Source organism: Ambystoma mexicanum, chromosome 4q (assembly GCF_040938575.1).
Source record: "Ambystoma mexicanum isolate Mex_15411 chromosome 4q, UKY_AmexF1_1, whole genome shotgun sequence".
In the NCBI taxonomy this organism is placed as follows: Eukaryota; Metazoa; Chordata; class Amphibia; order Caudata; family Ambystomatidae; genus Ambystoma; species Ambystoma mexicanum.
In genome coordinates, this window is record NC_090928.1 from 335,169,419 (window position 1) to 335,187,134 (window position 17,716).

A 17,716-nucleotide genomic window follows, 5' to 3' on the forward strand; every position below is an offset into this window, starting at 1 on the left:
CATTTTCATCCAGGCCAGACACCCAGCCATCATTTTAGGCCTGCTTGATCGCGGTTTTATATGAAAGTAGGTCAATGCAATTTGACTTATTTTGGCTTTTGAAATCCTCCAGTCTCGTCCGCCCATTTTATGTCTGAAAGTATAATTGTCTGGTGATAGAATTTAATTTCTCAACTTATTTTAATTTGCGTTTCAATAATGGCCCAATTTCTTCAAGAGCCTACCAAGAACGAAAGCCATGTTGACATGACATAGCAGGCATTACACTCGAAGCGAGAGGCTGATCCGAAATGGATTTTGGTGGGATCTCTGCCAAGAGATTACAGGTGACCTTTCCAGCCCTGTGTTTATGGAAAAATCATCATGCACATGCTTTGACACCGAACTAAAAATATGAAAGTAAGCGATAAGAAAATGAAAACTCATGCAACGGGAGCAAACCCCTCACAGCAACGCAAAACAGTGCAACACAAATGGGCAATCAAATCGAAAAATGCAAAGAAAATTATCCTGCGAGACTGGAATATAGAGTGTCCCGTCTGGTTCTGCATAAAATGTCTTTGCTGGAAAGAGTGATTCTGTGTAGAAATAAGAAAAACAACCTTCAAGGGGAGATATGGGGGAAGGTTTCTGGAAATGTAAATACTTGAATTGCTTTCCATGTGTTCTTCTGACCTGTAAGGGGAAAGAGGATTGTTTATATGAATATGTTTGTGATTGTTACTTGGATTGTATGCCTTTAATAAAAATGTGAATACAAAAAAGAAAAATGCAAATAAAAGAATATCCATCTGTATGCACGCCTGGTTGGCTTCATGAATTATCTTTTTATTTTTGGCACAGGACACAGCCATACTTGCTATGCTTCAGTGTTTAAGCCTCGAGCAAGCCGAGGGACCAAACGGCTTCCGCTAGAGGGGCTCTCCTGAGAATTACTTTGCAAAATCCATTTTCATTTTCCCGGCAAAGTAGGTTTTGATGCACTTTCTGCAGGAAGCCACCTGAAAGGACACGCCTGGCATTTCATCTTTTGGCGCTAGGAGTTCGAAGGCACGCTTCAATCACAATGTCTGGAGTGAAAACTGGGACCATACCACTATTCTTACACAGAAAAACAGTAACGCACTCAGAGAGGCACCACAGACCCACGTGGAGGCGCTTTGGCTTCGTTTATATACAGGGACTCAACTTTAATAAACAATTATGAGAAACCGGATTGTACAGAGACTCCTTTATCTACAGAAATGGCCACACTTATGACTGCAGGAGGGGCTCCATTAGGTGACAGCAACGAGGTTTCAAAGGGTAGGGGTGAGAATACTCCACTGGCTGGTCAATCCAGAGAGCCTGGGCCTGGATCTGAGGCAGAGGGGGCCAGAGTCTAGAGAATGAGTTGCTGGCCTCAGAACTCAGATCTGGCGCTTCGGACCTTCACATTCTTGTCAGATCGCTTTGATCCTCCACTGTAATGGCCAGGTGGGCTAAAAACACGATATGGAAAGTTCTCTAGAGCATTACAAGTGTTTATAATTAATTCAAATTCTCATTATTACGTTTCAGTTTTAGCTTGTCCATAGGTGAATGATGTTATTATGCCCAGACATGGGCCAGCGGTGCTAATAGTAAAAAATAAAATAAAAAAATAAAGAAAAGGGTACCTCACTGGTGAGGCCCATCAGCACATGTCTTGTGTTGTTTCTGTGTCAGTGCCGCGAGGAGCCAAGGCTAAGCAGTTTGGGTTAACTGCTCATTGGTGGCAGGACCAAGACCGTTTTGCACATGGTTGGTGCCCTTCGATAAAGGCGCAGATGGGCTGATAACTAAAGCTATGAAGGGTTGCCCAGAGCAAGCGGATGCGCTAAATTCAAAACCTTTGAGCCATCAATGTTTAATTTTTGCCATGAATACACAAGACAAGCAATTGTTTGCATTAAAGTGAACATACATAATTGGGGCTTGGTTCACCACAAAGCCAACTAATAATTATGGCCATTTCTCACAGTGTGTATATAATGCTTCTGCCTGCCTTGCTGTAGGCGTCTAAGTGTTTTAAGTAGCACTGGCAAGAGAGGTTCTCCTTTCATCTCAGAAGTATTTAGGACTGAGAACGTTCCATTTAGGTTTGCGAGAGTACTCGGCTTCCATCTCACAGCTGAGCTAACACATGCCAGTGCAAAGCAGTCAAGACCAGCACTACTTCCAAACACGCCCACTCATCTCCCCATCTAGCAAGGATTCCTCACAGCCCAAGCATGAACCCAGCAGACACCACACTGGGCAGACGTCAAATCTTTCTCACAAGACTGCCTGCACAGCGAACGAGGACATGTTACTAGTTGCAAATAAAATAATTTAAAAACAAAAAGGCACAGGGTTTCTTCAGAGAACAGCAAACGCAACAAGCATGCTGCACAATACATCACATTTTCTATTGCTACATAGAGCCCCAGGCTCATTTTCTTTCCAATAAATCATTTTAACACGTCAGGGGGAAAACGCGACTAATTCTTTTTTTATCTGATTATAGGTGTCAGAATCTATTATTCATAAACAGACACGGGTACTTGTCCTTTGAAGGCGAACAATTGGTAAGCCGTCCATGGACATGGCCACATAGGTAGCTGTCGGAGTAGAACACTGCAGCGGGGACCATGCTGAGTGCAAATGGCAGATGGGCTCTGCCATGCTGCACAGAGCGGTGCCCGGTGGGTCTTTGCAAAGGAACACATCTCAAAAAACCGCCGTGAAAGCAAGATTTGCTCTAAATAGTCAAGTATCAAGGATTTCTGGATCAGCGAAAGGCAGGACCTGAGCACACATAGGAGAGCATACTTTTCACCAGTTAAAAACAAAGGCACTGCGCCATTTGGTTGCATGCATTCAAAAAACACATGGTGGGAGTTTGCCTTTCTATATCTGTACAGTAACGTGCAAAGTTCCAGAGCGTTACCACCCGCACAGCGGGCGCGTTGACTTTCATAGCTACTCACCTATGCAGTAGGGGCAACACTGCCCCTTGCGCAAGACCGGCCTCTCGCACGTCACCGGCGGGCAGGACTCCGAGTAGCAGCTGATGGCGCCATCCAAGCAGACGCAGCTGGTGCAAACGTTGGGTTTCCAGGACTCGGCTGCCAGGAAAATGTCCCCCTCGTCGTTTTTGCAGTAGCGCGGCATGCTGTCATTGGTAGGCAACAAAGGCTGGTCCGGATCTTCTGGAAGAAAGCACACATAGGCTCAACGACTGGCAGCAGATTTGGCACTATTTGGCGAGACCTTCTTCTTCCCTTTTTAGAAGCATACTGAACGGTCTTTTTTCCAAAACACTTTCAATTTTAGAACTCAAAGGTTAGATTTTAGGACTTGCAAATTAGCTGGCAACCGAAAAAAAAGTTAAGTAAATTGTCTCCTTTTACAGCGGCTGCTCTAAGCTATTTGGCCACGGTTTAACATCAATTCCTAAAGTCAGAAAATATAGCAGATGGCACTGGTAAGGTTGGAACTTCCTCCTTTACGTCCAACTTAGTTGGTATGAAAACAAGCATTAGCAATGCTAACAGTTTTGGCTTTTGTGTATGCTTGGGATAGGCATTTGCCAGGCACTGCTGTAATAGCACCAACTGTTCATTAAGGTTAGTACCTGGGCATATAATACTAGTGCCTAGTAACGTACTATGCCTAACCAATACCTATCCACACTGCAGAGAGGGTCCCTGGAATGCCCCTCCTCACCCCCATGAACACGACAGCCTGAAGAGTGAAAAATGCACTAAGTCATTCACTATTCGGCCAGGCCCCAGGAGGACCAGAGACTGACACGTATGCAGAAAGATATACTCTCAAGACAGCCATTCAAACCTTATCCAGTGATTGTCTTTATGGATACAGGTGCTTCAACACTGGTCATGGACCCAAATGCCTCAATGGATGGCGTTGACTACTGCAGAGAACCCACTGTGCTGACGTCATTAGTAACACCACGACATAGCCACGTTGGTCATGAAGCACACTCGCAGTCATGCACAACGCTACACAAACGCACACATGAATACACAAAGAACATGCTTACACAGTTCTTTAGATCGAGAACAGATACATAGTGTCAAAAGCTTTATTTTTCTCAAAAGCTAAATGCAGAAACGCTGAACGCAAGGCAACAAAGATGCAGAGCAAGCTTGCAGATGCTTATGGCAATTAACCTTATGAAACTATAGGGTCACATAAGGAACTTGGGAGGACCAATATAGCATGGAATAGATGTGTAGAAATCACAGTATAAGTATAATGAGTATCACGTAAGGCCACAAGCAGCAGGACGAGACACGGGAAAGCAGAACCAGGCTGCTAAGAACAGGAAGGCCAGGGCTCGCCGCCAAGGTTAGAGACACGCAGCACATTCCAAACTTAAAACGACAAGGGGCCATCTGCAGAAGAACTGAATAAATCCTCAAAAATTACAGACCAGAAGAGCTTGATTTCGTGGTCCTCAACCACGTGATGCAGCCGAGCTAGACAATGGTTATTCACCCATGGTGGGAAGACTAACAGTTCTCAGCAACACAGACATTAAGTGACACATGAAATTGTCAACAACATGGAGAGCACTCCCACAGGTAAATGTGGTACTGTGAACAGATTGGGAACACAATCATTCTCATCATCTTGAAGAGGTGCACAAAGCGCTGAGAACAGAGCCAATCAGTGGATAGAAATCCAGGGGTGGATGGCAGATGGAAAGGCCAATGGTAATCTTGTGACCCTGCAACAATGTAAAAGATAGTTTCTTGGGGAAGGGGCAGGCCAGCCACCTGACATGAGAGGGCCAATAGGGGGAATCTATATGCTATACCTCTCCGATCCCCCAACCAGAAAGTGGGATACATTTTTTCAGGGAAGGATCCATGCTGTGACGTTGCTTTGCAACAAAAAGGCTTGACAGGAGTTTGGGAGTGGTGACTGGAGATTTTTGAATGTCCTGTATGATCCCCGTCAGTTTTTGTAATAAATGACAGTCTAACTTGCCCATGGCAGAGTCCTCTGTTTGTTCTGGAGGAAAGGCTGATGGGTCCTGGAAGCTGAACGGGTAAACTCAAAGTGACCCCCAGACCTCTGGCATACCATACCTCACCAACAAGTCAAAACTGTTGGCTTTGCCAATGCTTTTAACAGTATTCCAGTGAAGGGGACACACAAGGCTTATAAATCAAGTGGCTGAAGGCACCCTTGGTTAAGACATTTTTATTACACTAATAGTGCATTTACAGCTTCAAATAAGCCATTAACTCTCAGAAGACTACTTTTAAATACATTTTGGCAGGCACTTGGAGTGTAAAGTTTGAGGTTACTGCTTGATAAAGCTAGCTAAAAGAGGTACTAGAAGGATTTGTTTTCGGTAGGAAGGCGCATCCACCCTTCAGTAGGAAGGGTGGGGAGGCCAGAAGGGGTTGGCATGGCCATGGGCAGTCAATAGTGTGTCCTTCATCGGCCATCTCCCTCCTGCTGCACGCCAAGGCAATAGCTTTGTCCCATAAGCGGTACTGGAATGCCAGCTATTAGTCAAAATAAAAAATGTAATATTAGGCAGTTTCAGAAACATGGGCTGGAATCAACAAGGCCTACCTGGTGGCTAAATTTAAGATGATCGTAGGCACACCTCATATTTAAAGCATTTCAGTAGAATATATATGGGAGACATCGATTAATCAATTCTGCTAAAGCCTAATGCTCGTTGACCAGCCCAGTGGAATGTGTGCCAACAAGGTAAGCAACTTTCCAAGAAGTTCAAAAATCGCAAGATGCTAGAGGTAACGTGAGACCCACTTTCATTTACTTCTGTCCTCTGATCTATGGAATCATTGCTTGCGGCACACAGGATTTTCAAGTGGGCTCAGGAATATTCCGCAGCAATGAACCAGTTTCTTAGTAATCAAGATTTTAAGTAGAGCAACAGAAGGAATTTGCTCAAAACTTATTTTATAGGAAGAGCTGGCTATAGCATACTATGAGTGATCGAGGTAGTCCAAGAACAAGCACTGGAGAAGCCATGAAGAACTTTATTTAGGGGTTCAGCTGCTACCCTCGGTATCTAGTTGTACACCTCTGTCATTGCCCTTGTGACCCTCTTGGCATACAACGACAGAAGGCAGACACTGTATAGGTGCATTATGAATACACAATAAATGCATTCAGTGGATTGCCCCTGAATCAGGTGGCTGTATAAATAGTGTATCCATGGGCCCATCTTTCACACTGTCTCCATATGATAAAAAGTTAATCATAGCAGCATTGGCCGGCCCACTTCTAAAGTCTTAGCAATACATTGCATACTTCATGCCGTTTTGCTTCCCCAAGCATCCTCTCCTTAGCAGATCTGAGACTGGCTTCTGAGTTCCTGCAGTACTATTTTGGTGCCGCCACTGCAGCTGCTTTCACATAAGTAAGAACCACTAAGAGGTTGTTCGTCTTCTTTTTCACGTAGCAGTTAAAGATCAATGTTTAGCCAATCCATTTAATTTGTAATAAAAGCAATTAGCAACGGACTGCAACAATCCTCATACGCATGTGATAATTTGTAAACTGAACTATGCATTCTCTGACTATGTAAGCCAGCTCAGTGGGCTACTACATCAACTCCAAGGATCTGTATTGAACTCATGGCCACAGGTTTGAACGCTGGCAGGTCCATTTAGCCATGCTCCCATGTTCGTAAATCAACAGAATTTCACAAGACTCAACATTTTTCTAAGACATAAGTCTGAGGCATTTGAGGCGGTGCTTGGCATATGATGGTAGCAACTGGATATGTGAGGCAGCAACCTACTTCTGCTGTCTGTACGATGCTTAGTGTCCAGGAGGATAGCTCAACAAGTTACACGCTCTCCTCTGACACAGGCCAAGCTTACACTTCACAATATGGAAACCCAGCAGGACTTACTTAGGCCGTCATCCTACTGAGGCTAATAAAATTAAACTGGTTTTAACAAAAATGATAGTGGTGCTTCATACCAAAAGAAACGAACATGAAGCACAAAATATAATCCTGGTATTGTATGGCATTAGGGGGAACAATTGAGGCTACACTTGTCATACGATCATAGCAACTAGTCATGTGAAGATGTGCCTTACAAATGACGTCTATACCAGACATCAACCTGCTTTAGATGCCATCACAGGCATATGAAATTGCCATATGATCAGCAGCACCTGCAAATTGCAGTCTGTTATCTGACATATTTACTAGTATTAGGTGGCATTGCCAGGGCACTGGAGGTGACAGTTTCATTCAAATGCAGACTATACCATGCCTACGCGGTATTAACTGGCATCAGGTAAGATTTCTGAAGTTTGTGAGGATTTAATAGGCATATGAATGCAGCACTTTGATGTGAGGGTGGACCTTACGTACAGGGCACCATCCCAGGAATATACAACATTATGTAGTATTAGATGCCATTTCTGAGTTACTGAAGACTGCCCCTGGCATATGATGGCAGCTCCCGGACGTGTTAAGTCTGTAACTAACATGTTATGACAAATCTGGTATGTGAGACTAACAGGCGTAAGAAGGTAATATCTGTTTACAGTAGACTACATTCGGCATAGTATGGCAGCCTAAGAAAATGCTATAACTATCCTAAGTTGGCACTAGCTGCCCATTGGTTGGTGAATTGGCATATGAAGTATGTGCCCCTGGTGTATGGTGTTTTTCTTGTAACCTTTCGGAATTATAATGTTGTGAATCTCAATCTTATTGAAGTTGGTTTTTGCATACACTGCTTCATTTTTGTGCTTCATAAAAGGGTACATCACATGAATTGCTGTGATGGTATATCAGGTGTGATGCCCCTTCTGCTACCTACAGTATTTTGGTAAAGCAATGCTTTTTCTGTGGTAATTAAGGTTGTGTTGGAACGGTCCCTGAACTCTTGCAGTGTTATGAATCACTGGAAAGTAGTGATGTGCATAAATGTCCTCACCCTTTTCCAAAGTCATTGGAACCCTGTCTCGTCACCAGACATGACAGAGGATATTTAAAGTTGTTGCTGTTGGCAAAGACAGTCCAAGCACTATGATAGTTGTGCATTATTATTTGTAACTTTACTTTGAAGTCCTGCCTGGTAAATAAGGCAGGACTTCGTGCTCCCTCTTCCAAAACAGAGAAACAAATTCAGGCAGAGGAGAGGGACCACATATCTTGATTGTGTGAGCTTTGCAGAAATACATAAATTTCTCGAAGTGTATCTGCTTTGGAAATAGACAGCGCCACAGCACTATATACACCATTCACAACCGCCACTGATTTAAGAGTACCAGATGGGCCATGGATGTTGGGATCACTATTCCAATAATTGTTCAGTGAATCAGGATTAGCACACTTGAGTCAATGTAGCACAAGGAAAATAGCAGGAATCTCCTCAAGTCCGAGGTGGGTCACGTTTAAGGCGTGGACAAGGAGTCTTATCCCAAGGACGTCCCTTCACAGGAGGGCCGAGAATGCAGTACAGTACAAAAAAGCCATGAGAAAGGGTTTTTATAAGTGCACTGAGGTGGAATTTGCACTATCCAAGTGCGACCACGATAGCCAGGCAGTCACAAAGTGGGTATCATCTACTAAGACATGGCCATGTTCCTCTGTGTTTTGTCTCTGTTACCTCCCGACTGTTGAAAGGATCAGAGAAGGCTTACGCAATTATAGGAAAAGAAGCTCTAGCCATAAGGTGGGCCATGGACAAATTTAGAAGCTTCGTATTGGGGTACCGCTTTTGAAGTACATATAGATCACAAACCTTTGGCGGAGGTGTTTTCCACGAAAAGTATGGACAGAGTATCGGGGAGGATAAGAAGATGGGTATCCAGGCTGCAGGAGTTTGATTTTACAATTCAATACATTCCGGGAGTAAGAAATGATGCCGCAGATTGTTCATCGTGGATGACTACTACGGTAGAATATGAGAAGGAAGAAGAGGAACAAGATGAAATTTGTGAAATAATGGAACACTCCATATCAAAACAAGATTGGCTCGAGGCAGGTGAAAGATGTCAAATTGAAAGTCGTAATTAATGAGTTGATGGAAGGAAGACTAAAAGAATCTGGGCAAAAAGCAGGAGAGGAAGAATTTTGGAATATCAAAGAAGAACTATGTGTTTCATATGGCATCGTTATGAGAGGAGACATGCTGGTTCCACCTAAGGAACGAAGATAAAAGATTGTACGACTAGGACATGAGGGATATCAAGGATTAGAAAGAGCAAGCAAAGAATAAGGAACAACTACTTGCGGCCGGCATGTGCCAATCACAGATCAGATTGTCAGAGTCTGTATCCATTGCACAAACAGTGATAAAGTATGTGTGGGGGAGAAGTGTCCCATGGCTCTTACAGGCATTCCAGGGAGACCATGGGAGAAAATAGCTATTGATGTGATTGACCCTGTGTGGAGTGAAAGATATCAGACTTCTTGTGTAATTGTTGTGGATGTTTTGATGAGATGGGCAGAAGTAATGATGGCACCACATGTGACTACTAAAAGAGTTATTGAGTACTTGGAGGGTGTGTGTGAAGGTTATCCAGGAGAGATTCTCACTGACAATGGGCCGCAATTTAAGTCAAGAGAGATGGAGAAGTATTGTGAGGAAAGGGCCACTCTACACAAAACCAGTGCTATATACCACCCAGACCAATGGAATTGTGGAAAGGTATAACAGGATAATTAAAGAAGCTATTAGGTGGGCATGGTCAAATGGGAGCGATTGGAAGAGGGTAGTAAGAAAGACTATGGTTGCGCATAGGTTTACACCACACAGTACCATCAGTCTCGCCATATGAGCATAGCAGAGGAAGGAAGGGAATTCCGACGCCGTTTCCAGTTTGGATGGTTGAGGTAGTTGGCATGGATGTAAGTTTGGATGGCGTGAAGGAAAAAACATAAGATATAAACAAATGAACATTTTGTATGATAACAGGAGTTTTGTGAGGCAATCTCCTGTGAAAGTAGGGTGTTGGGTCAGGATCAGAGTACTATCAATGTTGAGAGGAAAGTTTTCTATGGTGGAAATTCCTCGTCTGATAAAACAGATATGGCTCCTTCTGCATCGAGGTTTGGAAGAAGTTACCGAAGACCAAGTTAGCTGAATGAGTACACACAATAGAGTGGAAGGAATACCACTGTGAAAGAAAGGGGATGTGTAGCATACAACGTTGCACACCGTGTCATGGGATCCGATGACACAGTGTCGAAGGGAGAAGGAGAGAAGGAGGCACGTGGCAGAGAAGGAAGGGCGACTGTTGAAAGGGAAGAGCTGGAGAGGCAGAGCTCGCATTCCCTACTTGCATTACTTAAATATATCAATATATATCCATACACCCAATATACTTCATCGTTCGTCTCCTCACTTGACAATACAATAATCAAGAATGACAATATATATCCAATCACCGATTTAACATTGAAGAGATTAAATAAACAAATATCTATCAGCAAAACCCATTGATTGGGTTTCAAGCTCCTACGTTTACAGAAATCCAGCCATGTACTCTTTGGTATGGTGCACAGAGGTTAATTTGATGGTGGCTCCAAGCAATGTGTTCACCATCAATGAAGGGCAGAAGTGACTCCTTGATGCACAGTTTGGAGAAAACAGAGTCCAGAAGGCTATCATATTGAAGACTTTGTTTTAGTTTATAAAATGTACAGTGAACATCGAGTCAAGTGATTGTTGGGAAAGGGCTGCACAGCTATGGAGTGACATAGCTCATCACACCGTTTACATACAATGGAAAACAGATTTAAATGACAATGTGCTTTTCCTGCTATTTTCCAACTGCACCACAGTGTTTTAGTGTGTGCTGTGCCGGCCCCAGGTCTGCCAGCGCCAGGTGTGAGATTTCTGCACCCCGACCCCCTACCCCACCGACAGAACAGCAGTGAGCTCAGTTCTGTTGGTATCAGCCAAACAACAGAACGGATCCCCCGCTGAAGTGTGTTTAAGGGCGCCTTGCCTCCAAGCTCAGTGTCATGTAAACAGCACCCATTAAAGAATCACGCCATGATTCTTTAGTGGGTGCTGTTTACATGACACTGAGCTGGATGCAAGGCCTCCTTTATATGCTGCACCACGGGGGCGCCTTTGTACTGCCGCACCCTCTGAGCGCACCTTGAGCCGGCGCTGGCTGTGTGTTTGTAGTTCTATGTCTGATTAACTTCAGGCATGTTCCTCTTAGTTGCATGTGTGCAGGTGTGTGTGTGTGTGCATACTCGTACGTGACTAATTTGCTTCACCAGACTGACAGTGCCAGATCAGCAGCAAGTCCCAAAGTCCTACTGTCTCAGCTTGTTGCTTTCTAAGGAACTGAGTGTAGGTGGATTAACATGGGCGTATAACAAGTGGAGTAAAAAAGGGGGCAAAGCATAAGGCTGGGGACAGAGTGAAGAAGGCAGTAATGAAACTAGAGAAACAAATGCAAGTCAACCTTTGGAGAGGATGAGACTGTCGCTGTACGCCACTGCGAATGAGAGAGTAGCAATTCCTCCAGCTCTCATGTGCCATTTTGGTAAACGTAAACTCAGGCTTGCAGCCAGCACTTCAGCTGAACACTTGCATTATGATTCAGGGCTAAAGACGGCGCTGGGCGCTTAAACTATAAAAAGGCTAAAGGCTAGGAAGTTTTTCACCGATCAAGAGAAGTCTTGCTAATTGAGCTTGTCGCATCTTTCATAGATAACAGGAAAGTCAACACTCCTTCCCTCTTTTTTCTAATCCCTTAGTTGCCCATGGGGACTGGAACATGTGAAAGGTCCGAGATTGATAGTTTGTACAATGTTTACGACAAATTTTGACTTTTCATACTCCAAGCTGAGCATTTCTATATTCAACCTATACAAAGAATAGTCTGGAGTGGAGAACATTTTTTTCCAAAAACTGAAATAATCCTTTAACATGCCGAGGTTGGGGTCTGCACACCATGGACAAGAACTACTATGTGCCATAAGGAAAACACACGTGCATGTGATGTGCAGGTCTGCACACAAACAAGTTTGATAATACTGCACCATTGACCAGAGGTAAAAATATGGGAGCAGCGAAAATCCCCAAAACTCTTTGGACAGTGCCACATTTGGAGCATGAAGTAATCCTTTAATTAAAACCTGTGAATGAGATGAACTGCAGACGTCATTCTAACTCTGTAAATACTGCCAGGGATATTGGTAAATAGTCGATCCATGCTGATCGATAAAGGCAGCTTTCTCAGGGCCGCTTCGGAATATATTTGTCCAAGGGGCGGGTTGGAGGAGGTGGTGCGGTTTCTAATTAAGGGGGGGAAGGCATCTCTCACCTGGACAGTGTGGGCAACAGGAGTCTTGTGTGCGGGTAGGATTCTGGCACAGGAGGGGTGGGCAGACCTCCGTCTCGCACAGAACGCGGGCGCTATGGCAGGTACACTGGGTGCAGGTGTCGATATTCCATGTCTCGCCCTCCACAAAGTACTCCCCTCCCGGGGCATGGCATATGGATGGGTTGCTCAGCGCGGGCTTCTCTCCACTGGAATCGTCTGGAAGAAAATGGTGCAAAATTATAATGGATTCATGCAAGAAGCCACAGCATTTGGTTGTGTGGGAAATACCAAATCATTATGGTAGACATTTTGGCGGGGTGTGGTGGGATAATTTAGCGATATTAAATGAACTAAGAACATTTTCAAAAGTTTGTATTGAACGGCGGGGAGGTGCTGTGAAGAAGAAACTACCACGTCAACATTTACAAGGAAACTAAAGGTTGGTGATCGAACAGTGAATGTGGTATGGCAAACCCATGTTCAGTGAACTCCATGCATGTATTCGGCTTCATTGAAGTAATCTAGACTTCATTTGTGGAAACTGATGCCGTGTCAATTTTCATCTTCTTACTATTGTGGCTTGATGATTGCACTTCATGTTTTTAGAGCCCTCAAGACTCCACTTGACATTAGAAGGGCAGCGAGTCCTGTTTTTTTCTTGAACTTTCAGTTTTCCAAAATGTAAAATGGGCAGAAAAAGCCTACAGGTCCCAAAAATTCAAATGAATAAAAACAGGACTGCGCGGTCTACTCATACATGCCAAGGTTGAACTTGAGAACACTGTTCTTTAGGAGTTTTAAATGAAAATCTTACTTGCATGGATAAGCTTGACTCTGAGTTGGTGTAATGTGAGAAATAAAGTAATAATGAAGGACAAAAGAAAAATGCATATGTGCCTTCAGTACATGGAGTAATGAGGACCAATTTAATGATCGGTATGTTATGTAATTCACTATTCGAATGAAAAAATAAATCGCATATTTGCATTAAATCGTTCACATCATTTGGAAAGTTAAGCCTACTAAAAACAGACCCGGGCACAGTATGTCCAGAATTCAGAGAGTCATAAGGCAGCTGTGTGCCAACATTAGTGCCACCTCCAATTCTTGTGCTGGAGGGGGGCTTGCGCTCTTTATAGCGCACTACGCAAAATGCTTGGGTGGCCATCAGCAACTACTTACACCTCACCCACTCAAAGGAGGCAAATCGTGCTGTCCATGAGCAGGCACCCTCTTGCTCCAAACACAGGCAATGGTTTCATTATGTGCATACGGGCACTTCCCAGCAGGACCACAACCTTTAATTGGACACTACCAGTCTGTGCTTCAAATAAACAGGTACACTACGAGCATTTCTCAGGACTTTAAGTAATAGACCCGGCGTTAGTCTGCTCCTACTCCTATCCTTTCAATTAGCCAGCATATGGACTCCACCTCCCCCCCTTCCAAGCATCCAACTTTCAAAAACAAAGAGGCACTGAAACAGTGAAAATGTACACGCTGTTTGGAGAATTCAAGCAAAAGGAAAGTCCATCTTAAAGCTGCCAAATGAGACTGTAAAGCCTCGCCGTAAGAAACATTTCTGATTGTTGGAAGCACGCCCATTTCTATACTTTCTTTTTCATAGTGCTTATACTAAACACCATCAATGTTATGTTGGGTTTACAAACCACAAGAAGGAAAAAAAAGTTCTGCCTGTAATTTAGGAATAGAAAAGTTAACAAGCCACACATGCTACAGCGCCAAACAATGGACAACCCTAAAGTTCACCTTGAGTGTAGAGCCACAAAGCAATGCATTGTGGGTTTGCATATACACACACACACCCAACCAGATGATCACATAACAGGACTTTCTAGTCATACAGCTGTGAACAGACATACAACAAGTCGTAACATCACAAAACAAAATCTCACCAATTGCAATTTTTTTTGGGTTGGGTAAAAGAACTTGGTGGTGAGATGTGAGGGATTCGACCACCCGCACGGGAAGAGTGTTTTTTTGTTGTTTATTTGAAAGAATGAATGATGGGAGAATCCCGCACATATTTTCCACGCTCCCCGCAAAGCAGAAAAATAGTCTTGTACTATGGGAGGCCACAACTTACCAATGTGGCCTCCCCGGTCATGTGTCGCTGACACCCGACAGCCATGAGTACATCAAGAGCCTTTGGCTGTGGGCAGCCTGATTAGAATTTCAAGGCCCCATGGATTTGCATCTCCATTGTCAAACCTTGCTGGAGGCCGCAAATATTGAAGAAGGTTTATTAGCCGGCCTCAAGGAAGGGCTGGGTGCAGACCAGATGCCAACACCCCTTTTTAATAAAATGTGTCAACTTGGTACTAACACCCCTCCTTGGTATGAAAGGGTAGTGAGTGTCCTGTCTGGAACCACTCCTTTCAGAGCAGGGAAGTATGTGAATTGTAGGAGACGAACGTCTGCCTGCAACCACCTACTTCAAAGAAGGCCCATGTTGTGACCAAGCACTGCATAGGGCTCAGTTAATTAGGGAGACATTTTGATGTACAGCCGACAGGAAGATGGGTGGGACTTGGAAGTATGTTGTCATCCCTCCCCTGTCGGTTGTCACATGCGCTGATCCTGACCTGAAGCATCACTGAAGATTGTTGGTGGAGATGCAGGATTGGCTCAATTAAGTTAGGCTTGACCTACACCAATCCCTGGGCCCTGTTTGGCTTTAAAAGAGGGCTGAGCCCCTCACTGATCAGATCTGAAGACTTTGCAAGGAGTAAGGAGGACTCATTTGGACCCGAGCTGAAGGTACAGTCTACCTTACATCTTCCACCAGTGGAGGATGGCCAGGAGTTGCAAGAGCGAAGCAAGATCCCTCCCCTAAACATCTCCAGGGAACAGAGGGAGATACCGGACTCAGAGGACCTGTCCAGCAGCCCCAGAACCGGTACCCAGCCAGCACGCAGCGTGCCCTGCTAGGTTCTGACAGCAAGCTTCCTAGGTGGGAAGTGCTGGAGTCTCTCTGGACAAAGGACAAGGCCGTTGCCTGCTAACATCCTCCAGAGGTTTGGGCCATCCACCTTGAAAGGACACGAGCCCTGCAAAGAAGCTAGGAGGAGTGCCACACAAGCGTCCATCTTTGTAAGGACAATTTCGAGACAGTCGAATCCTCGAACCGCATCCAGCTGCACCGCTGACTGTTGTCACGTTGCAGTGAACAGAGCCGTTCGAGACGCCTGGCCCAGCATTCCAGATCCGCCAACCAGCAGAGACAACGATTCTTGGCCACCAAGCCACCATGCCGGACAGCCTGCAGACATCCATCCAGCCTAGCTTGCTGAACTGCCTGCTGCCTGGTACCAGCAGCTGTCACCCGCCACTAACTCTGTCTCACGGGCGGTTAAGTCCCCTGGAACTGCCTCGACGCTGTCGAGCACCAAGAACTTCTTCAGCATCAGTTACATTGTGGTTCTACCCCCCCCCGGTCCTTCTCCAAAGGCACCTAGAAAAAGTTCTTACCCTTTGTCCCTTTAGTGCTGGAACCAAATAACCTTGAACTATAAGACTGACTACTTTACCAACTACCCTCCTGTCAGTATCCAGAGTGCATTATTTTCCTTTGTGAAACTGTCTGTCCTCTGTTCCTTTGCAGTATGGGTAATAATTGTAGGGTGCTAGAACTGTCTGTTGTAGTAATAAAGTAGATATTTGTATACAACTTTGACTGGACAGTTCCTTTTATCATTGGGTAATAATAGTATTTTCGCTGTGTTGCAACTAACCAACGATCCACGACCTTGTGGAGATACGCCTGTCGTTCCATCCACGTTACCAAAATTGGACATGGTGGTCTTATAATTTACTTGTATTCCAATCTGTTCAGATCCCTTCTGGTGTACTAGAGGTATGGGGTTGATTGATGGTTTAGAAACAGATATTCATCCCTGGACCACTGGTGCCCCGACAGTTGATTTGTCACAGGAGACATGTCTAGGATGTTCGGGCTACATCCCTCAATGTTTGTAATACAGATGAGCTTCCATCTGCGTCAATGGCGCACATCAGGTATGCTTCCCATACTGCCTTCAAGGCAATGAATAAAACATAACTAGGACAATCTTTAAGTATTTAATGTAAAGTAAATTGGGTCTTGTATAGCGCCATTCTGCGAACTGAAACTAAAAACGAAAAATGCTCTAATTGGTTAATCTCCTTTTGCTACTGTGAACTAGGTAAGGGAATACGCGTTACAAGTTACAAGGTGCGTTCCCTTTCCCATCACTAAAAATTGATTTTATGACCAAAACAAAATGGCAGCTTCAGTCAGATCGAGTCGGGTTGTTCTTGCTTTTGCAGCTGCACGTCAACAGCCAGCCAGTAGCCTGGATACATTCTATACCAATCGAAACAAAAGTAGCGCAAGAAAAATGTCTTGAAGGAAATATTTGACTTCTCATCACTGTTTTATGTCAATAAAAGGGAAAATAAAACTAAAACAGATGACGCCCTACTTGTGAGACAGTGTCATACATCAAAATGTATCATTGTAACTGCAGAGATCCTGACCACCAACAATTGCAACCCATCAGTATCACCATGTTAGAGGGGGGGGGCAATACAACTTATGACGTGCAACTGCATTGTTGCATCTTTCCTTTATCCATTAGAGCACCAACTCACAACCAGGATCTTACCGTTGTCATCAACAGCTCTAAAGACCGTCTTGTGGGCCACATCAACAAGATGGAGTTCCAGCAGTGCTTGACGCTAGCAGAAAACTTAATATGTTTTTTCTTTACACTCTTGGTTCTTGCAAGCCGTGTGAAGTGAGGCGCAGCCATCCTCACTAATCAGGTTGGCCTAGTACAGTCATGTGTCAACTGAGGGTATGAAACCTAACAACCAGAGAACACTGGTAGTTAGTTGCTCAATTTCAAACACCTGCTGTTGTAACCACTGAACGTTCAGATAAACACTGTGGCTAAATGACCATCTAAACAGCTCCCATCTCTACAATGACTACTTGATACACAAGCACTCCGTAGCGGCCACAAGGTGCCAAGCAGTGCTCAAACACATAACTTTAACTGATATACATATGAGATCATATCTGCATAGTTTTTTTCGACTTTCCCTTGCACATAACCAATAGAGGTGACGTACGATAAATGCACCCAGCCCAGAGTTCCTCGGCCAGTATCTGGTAATTAATCCATGCTTGTTACCACAAACACTAAGGGAGGTAAAGGGCAGGATTCACTCTGCTTTTTAGAAGGGTGCGGGAGCACAAACACACACATTCTGTTCTCCTGAAGCAGAGTAGCCATTTCCAGCTTGCAAATGTTCTCCAGTAAAGCTATACCAATGCAGCATTGAAAGCATTTGAATACAAATGGTCATAATTTCTATTAAC

General features: G+C 44.3%; 1 protein-coding gene across 4 annotated transcripts in view; it reads right to left on the reverse strand.

Moving 5' to 3' along the window:
• Positions 1-17,716, reverse strand: part of CRIM1 (cysteine rich transmembrane BMP regulator 1) — a 1,425,558-nt gene that overhangs the window by 57,627 nt on the left and 1,350,215 nt on the right. For 3 of the 4 annotated variants that reach the window (XM_069607924.1, XM_069607925.1, XM_069607922.1), the window contains 2 exons: positions 12,331-12,546; positions 2,991-3,212 (listed from right to left, as the gene is read on the reverse strand). In XM_069607924.1, coding sequence (XP_069464025.1) covers positions 2,991-3,212; positions 12,331-12,546 — 438 coding nt within the window. The remainder of the gene's footprint in view (positions 1-2,990; positions 3,213-12,330; positions 12,547-17,716) is intronic. The other variant, XM_069607923.1, reaches the window with a different exon arrangement.